General features: G+C 39.6%; 1 protein-coding gene across 2 annotated transcripts in view; it reads left to right on the forward strand.

The window, feature by feature from the left end:
• Window positions 1-7011, forward strand: part of XKRX (XK related X-linked) — a 79638-nt gene extending 72627 nt beyond the window's left edge. Inside the window, exons 8-14 of one of the 2 annotated variants that reach the window (XR_010379448.1) lie at window positions 1006-1098; window positions 1818-2053; window positions 2269-2431; window positions 2854-3000; window positions 3201-3325; window positions 5432-5868; window positions 6923-7011. Coding sequence is in view for 1 of the 2 variants with exons in the window: in XM_064482962.1 (XP_064339032.1) it covers window positions 1006-1098; window positions 1818-2053; window positions 2269-2431; window positions 2854-3000; window positions 3201-3325; window positions 5432-5558 (891 nt within the window). In the remaining variant the exon portion in view is untranslated. Of the gene's footprint in view, window positions 1-1005; window positions 1099-1817; window positions 2054-2268; window positions 2432-2853; window positions 3001-3200; window positions 3326-5431; window positions 6707-6922 lie in introns of those variants that run through there. The other variant, XM_064482962.1, reaches the window with a different exon arrangement.
• The last annotated feature ends 299 nt before the right edge of the window (window positions 7012-7310 follow it).

The raw sequence follows: 7310 nt of genomic DNA on the forward strand, positions 1-7310 counted from the left end.
AGCTATTTTCCAATTTGAGAGGCCAAGATGCTATTTTGTTTTAGTATTCATTTCTCTGATTACTTTCGAAGCTAACATTTTTTTCCCACGTTGTTATTAGCGACTTCATAAATATATTTTTTTCATATCTTCTGAATTCAGCTGGGGATTTTCTTTCCCAATAAGAAGTAGCATCAAACTGTATTATGTCCACTCTCAGGTTCACTATCCAGTCTATGCCCCTTTCCTCCCCAGAGATACCCAAGGAAGTTATTTGCCTGAAACGGCATAAGAAACCTCATTCTGCACAGTTCCGATGTATCACGCTTAAGCAATTGTGTGAAAAAGAACATGACTTAGCATTACTAGGAAATACATTGTTAGTAGCTATTGTGCATATGGAAGCAACCTGCTACCTTTGAGAAGATCTCAGGGATGGAAAGGCTGTTTTGTTTTGTTTTTTAAAAATATAGACAAGATAAAGTGTATTACTATGTTAGATGTTTTGAGCATTTGAGAAAAGAAGTGACGGATAAATACTGAGTTTAATATATTGTTACTAATAGTGTGTCAGCTACGCACTTTCCTTTTTTTTGTTCATTTGGTTTTCAGTCATCTGCTTCTATTTCACATCTACCTTCTCTGTTGATTTTTCAGATTGGACAAGTTGTCCTGAAAGATGGTCTCAGATTCTTAAAATTAAACTTTTAAAAAAATTTTAAGAATGTATATAATATATATTATTACCATGTATTTTATTCCTTTGCTTTTCTCTTGTGTCCTGGTGAGACCGGTAACATTTCAGGAAATGATCTGCTTTATGAGTAACAATTTAGCAAACAAAACCTTTGTAGATTATTTCTTTCTGTTTCCGTCTTCAAATATTGGTGAAATTAGTGGCTTAATAATGATACACATCAGAGAACTCAATAAATATTTATTAAATGAAGGAATGAACTGCTACACAAATAAATCCTAAAGAAGAGCTTAATGTGTGACCTCATTTTTTATTGTCTCTGTGTGCAGTCTTGGAAGTGGATCCTTGCACCAAGCATTCTTTATCTCTTTGAAAGGATCCTTCGATTTTATCGCTCCCAGCAGAAGGTTGTGATTACCAAGGTAAAGAATATGCATTTCCTTCTTGCTATGCAAGGAGTTCTGTTCTTCCTGATTATAGAAATAAGTTGTCACGTTGTCATCTTGAAGGGAATAAAAAAGAACTTGAGGGCAATATACTTAGTTCCTCCAGTGTTGGACAGAACTGGAAAGAGAGGTTTGGCAGAAGTCATCAGCGTGGGTCTTTGTCCGAAGCTGCAAACAGGCAGCCTGCGCAAGCTCTAGCCCACAGAAAGATTTTGTTCGCCTCACACACTGATTGTTTAGAAAGCCGAATTGGTTGCTAACATTTAGAAATCTGGATGGAGGCTTTCACATTTAAAAAAAACATGGCATTTCTTGTTGCTTTTCCTTCCTACCCAGTTACAGCATAGAGAATGATATTCAATATCTTGGAATAACCTATACTGGAATATAATCTGAAAAAAAGATGAATCACTGTGCTGTACGCCTGGAACTAACACAATATTGTAAATCAACTGTACTTCCATTTCTAAAGATGGCATTTCTGGCTTCTCTTCAAGAATCAGGCAACCTGATAATGCTGTCTCAGTTCCACAGTGTAACCATTGTCTGGGCTTAGTAACTGCTGCCCCCTTTAGAAAGGACTTATGCTTACAATTCACCGCCATCACCAGCCCTCCAGCTTTACTCATTTACTTTATCTGCCTGCCCCTGTCACCATTTGAATTTGCCTCCTTTGCCCTCTGCTTCATTCATAGGTTGTCATGCACCCATCCAAAGTTGTGGAATTGCAGATGAACAAGTGTGGCTTCAGCATGGAAGTGGGCCAGTATATTTTTGTTAATTGCCCCTCAATCTCTTACCTGGAATGGCATCCTTTTACCCTGACATCTGCTCCGGAGGAAGACTTCTTCTCCATTCATATCCGAGCAGCAGGGGACTGGACAGAAAATCTCATTAGGGCTTTTGAACAACAGGATTCCCCGGTTCCCAGGTAGGTCCCTGAGAGCAGCAGAGACCCAGACCAGAGTGCAGACAGACAGAAAAGAGAAAGCAATTCCTCATTGAACCTTAAGTCTGGTACAATAGAGTATGATTAAAACAAGCAGGCAGCAATCAGCTGTGGAACAACTACGTTTCTGGGAGGATGTTAGATGCTGGGGATGGAAATGAGACTTCACTTGCCCATTGTCTTTTGCCTTCCGCCAGGATTGAGGTGGACGGTCCCTTTGGCACTGCCAGTGAGGATGTTTTCCATTATGAAGTGGCTGTGTTGGTTGGAGCAGGAATTGGGGTTACCCCCTTCGCTTCCATCTTGAAATCCATCTGGTACAAATTCCGGCATGCAGATCACAACCTCAAAACACAAACGGTACACTCTTGAATACCACTTTTTATCTGGTCTGGGCCTGATAGGTCTGTTGCTTTCTTGGGCTAAGCACTTTACAGTTGATAATAGAGTAACCTCTCCCAGGAGTTATGACAGTAAGTGATCACTTCTCTTTGCCAAGGCATCCACTCTACAGACTTACCATAAGAACTGGGTATTCATTTTCAATTTGGAGTTTAAAGTCACCTTGAACCAAAGACAATGTTGGAGTTCTCTTTCCATGTGGGTAGTTGTCAGACTCTGGATATGGATGCCACCTAGGTTCTGCTGCTCTGTAGATGTGATTTTTCCGGTCACTCTTAGACTTGATCAATAAATACAGTGTATATGTACATAAGCGTGTCATCCTAGTGCACATCGTAAAGGGCACTTAATAAGGTTACGTTCTCTTTTGCTGCTTCCAGATCTATTTCTACTGGATCTGCAGGGAGACGGGTGCCTTTGCCTGGTTCAATGACCTATTGGCTTCCCTGGAACAGGAGATGGAGGAATTAGGCAAAGTGGGTTTTCTAAACTACCGTCTCTTCCTCACTGGATGGGACAGCAACATTGTGAGTTCAATAACATACTAATTTCCATGTTATAGATGCAAGATGAATGCTAGATGAAAGGTAGTTTATGCTGATTAGAAGTAATTATTTCTTAAGATTTCCCACCTGCTCTCACCTTCACACCCAAATTTAAAAGTGGCTGAAGGAAGAGACAGCTATCAGGACCTGCTTTTTCTAACTTCTTATTTCTCTGACTCCAGGCTGGTCATGCAACATTAAACTTTGACAAGGCCACTGACATCCTGACAGGTCTGAAACAGAAAACCTTCTTTGGGAGACCTATGTGGGACAATGAGTTTTCTGCAGTAGCTGCTGCCCACCCCAAGTAAGTGTGTTCTCTAGTTGGTTGAGCTTCCAAAATTAAGATTTAGGAAAGGTATTACAGTACATTGAACATTCTTGGCGAAAGACCTCTGAGGCTGAAACTATTTGCATGAATCTTAGATTCTTGCTTAAAAATGAGGAAATTTCATCTAAGGTTTCATCCAGTAAGGTCCATGATCTCGTAACTGATGAGAAGACGTTTGCTGCTCCTTAAAGTCCGCATTCAAACAGTAAGGCAAAGAAACTCAGTTCTGGTGGTTTTACCAACTAAAATAGAGAATGGAACAATTCAAATGCATTATCTTGGGCCTTAATGACCCCAACTTAAACTAAAAAGAGTTTGGAGTGTATTAACTGATTAACCAATGACCTGACCTTGGTTTTCTGAGGGGTTTTGAGACATACTAGAGCATACATAAAAGTCTGGTACCACAAAATCAGCCACTCCAATGGCAAGGAGATTAAGCCGATGGTGTTACATAAATTCCTGGAACAAGTTGGCAGGTAAGATCAGTTCAATTCCACCAACATTACTGGTTGCCTTCTGTAGGCTCAGCATACATTCTTCTAAAAGCTTTGGAGGTTGAAAGAGAAATAGGGTATGATTCTTGCCTTCAAAGAATACACATTTTAATAAGCGATGCATACAATCAGCTCAAAGCAAAATGATGCACTCCATGAAACACGCACGTGGACATGAAGCAAAAGAATGTCCATGCCCACATGGGGTGGTCAGGAAAGGCTTCATGAAGGCAGTGGGGAGAACACGTACTGACTCAGATTTGGATGATCCTGGGTTCTGCTGCTAGTTCTGACACTTTCCGGGTCTGGGACCTTGAGCTCGAAAACCCTCTGATCTTTAGATTCCTCATCTGTAAAACGGGGGTTGTATTAGTAAGTGCTGGCTCTACTCACTTGCAGGATTGTCATGAATATTATGCCATATATGAAAAATGCTCTGTAAACTGTAAAGCAGCATGTAAGCAAAAGAGATTATGTTAATTATTGTGTCAAACTGACCATAGTTGAAGTTGTGAGAAGGGATGAGATTATTAGGAGAGAGAGTGGCAGAGGACAGAGTACTAAGGAATGCTTAAGTATTAAGGAACTAAATGGGGAGAGGGGGCAGTGACTGCTAATGTGTTTGGGGTTTCTTTTTGGGACGATGAAAATGTTCTCGGATTAGATAGTGGTGATGGTTGTACAACTTTGTGGTTATACTGAAAAGCACTACCTGTACACTTTAAAAGGGTAAATGTGTGAATTATGTGTCAAGTAAAATGAAGGGAGAGGAAGGTATGAGGGAAGGAAGGAGAGGGGGACCCAGAGTCTAGTCAGAAAGATTATCCTTGGCAAGAAGAACCACCACGTCTTCAGTGTGAGAAAATTTGTTGTGGAGATAAGTGCACACTGGATGGCTTTAATAGCAGCTGACACATATGCACTTGCTATGTGCTAGGCATCTTTCTAATAGCTTTACATATGTTTTTTGTTTAAACCTCAAAACAACCCTAGGAGGTGGGTACTATTTTTATCCCCATTTTACAGAGGGGAGACATAGAGACACAGAGAGGTTAAGAAACTTGCCTAAAGTCACACAGCTGGGACAAACATCAGAACTGGGATTTAAATCTAGACAGCCTGGCTCCAGAACCTAGCACTGAATCACTACGTGGCACTACATCTCCTGAGCGTCTGTGCTCAAGACCAAGAGAATAAGAAAGGCTGAGTGCTGAGAGTGTTAGGGGCTGGGAGCACATTTGGGGCTTGCAAGTGGAAAAGGTGAGAAAGCTACTGTGACAAACGTGAGAGGGAGTCAACAACTGAATTTAAAACCTTTATTTACTTATTTTTAAAATTTATTTTTATTAGTATTTTGTTTTGGGGGGTAATTAGGTTTATTAATTATTTTTTAAAATTGGAGATACAGGGGATTGAACCCAGGACCTCATGCATGCTAAGCACATGCTCTAACACTGAGCTATTTCACCCCACTCCCAATAGCTGAATTTTTAACGCAAGGTTGTTGAGAGTAGGAGCGGCCTGCCGCGCAGAGGCAGCTTCTCCATTCCCACGGCATTCTAGGCCTACCTTTCTATTCCTGCAGGTCGGCGGTGGGAGTCTTCCTATGTGGACCTCAGACCTTGGCAAAGAGCCTGAGCAAATGCTGTCAACGATACTCCAGTCTGGATCCAAGGAAGGTTCAATTCCACTTCAACAAAGAAAATTTCTGAATTATGGGAATAAGGATGGTAATCTGCATTGTCTCTCCTTTGTATCTTTAACAGTTTACTTGGTCTGGTCAGGTCTGGGCAGCCACTTAAGGACAATAACGTGTTTTTCAAGCCTTGACTCCCTGGCATTCTTTATTGATTGGATTCAACTTCATCATCACTGAGCTTCATGGACTTAAAAACTCCAGAAGTCCCAATAATTGCAAAGCCCATGGATCCTTTCTTGGGAAGACAATTGCAAATCCTTTTGGAATGCCTTGATTGCAGCAAGGTAGCAGAGGTGCTTGACAGTTATACAACTTAACGCCAGGTGATTTTGTTGATTCCAAGTGTTATTGTTTCCCGGGCTCTGGGTCACATTCTCCCCTACCTCCCACCCTCAAAGAAGATTTCTGAGTAGGGTGATTTTTTTAAAATAAAAATTTATTAACGACTTAATGACAACACAATAATAAGCATAAATAGGAAAACAACAAACATAAAATTACCAAGAACTCAATCCCTATATAACACCATGTACGTTCTTACCACTGTTAAACATAAGTCTTATCCAGTGTGAACAGCAATTTATGCTTTACCTATTTTTGCTTGTCAAAAAATGAAGGATTTTCTTCTTTGCTTAATGAATGAATCTTTTGTTACTTTATCTAGGCTGTCCATTTGGGAAAGAAAATCTTGAAAGTATGCTAATCTTAATTGAAATTGCATTATAATGGAGAGTAAGCTATGTTGTCATTAGCTTGCATTGTTCTGTTGGAAATAATTGTGAAAACTTGAAGTCCCACCTTAGGATGATTATTTAGTCAACAAGGGCTCTTTACTGCCATTTTTATTAAGCGGTTTATTAATGTTTAGTCTTGAAAAAAGATAATTTAAAATTTTGACATGTTTTTTGCTCCTATCTACCTATTCACTAAGAAATCATTCACCTAATGACATAAGCAAAATGCCTTTTCTTTCTTCTAGCAAAATGCTTTTTATTTTCTCCCATCTACCTGGCTCCGGGATGTTAGTAGTCACAGTGAATCAGTAGCAGGAAAGACCAGGGCCCTTAAAAGAGGGGAAAAATCCACACTTCATTGTGCCCCAAGACAGTTCAATTCATTAGACTTATAAGAATGAGTCTACTGAATTAACCTTATAGCACCTATTTCTCTACCATTAAGTGAACAAAAATGAATAAATAGTTGTTTTTAAATTATCCAGAAACGTACATGACTTGAAGGATTAGTAAAACCAATTTTTTCAGTCACTAGTCTGAACAAAATAAAGGTAAGTATTGAACTCATGGTAGCTAATTGTATTTCATTTATTAAGTGGACATCAGTAAAAAAAATACCTAATGGATGTTTCCATCGGAATAGATTGGAGTACCTCTGCTGTTGCCAATTTCCTGGATTTCAGCTATCTAAATTAAATAAGGCTTTAGGAAAATGCACAATGGAACCCTGATGATACAGTTCCTAGTAAACAACTGCTGACCAAATGAAAACTTGATCTTCAGTGACTTTGATTTGGAATCTTAGTGTTCCTTGAAACTTATAAGGTCCTAATGAGAAAGGCTTCACTCTTGGTCTTAATGTCTAAATACAGTGACACTTCAAGATATGACTACTGCTAAAATCAATACATCAAGGCCTAGAATGTTCATGGACTAGGCAGAAAAGGTAATGATAATAAATCCTACACATAATCAACACCCAAGCCCGAACTGGGGATGAGCAGGATACCCAGAAAGCTCCTCAGCTGTTT

Source organism: Camelus dromedarius, chromosome X (genome assembly GCF_036321535.1).
Source record: "Camelus dromedarius isolate mCamDro1 chromosome X, mCamDro1.pat, whole genome shotgun sequence".
Lineage (NCBI taxonomy): Eukaryota > Metazoa > Chordata > Mammalia > Artiodactyla > Camelidae > Camelus > Camelus dromedarius.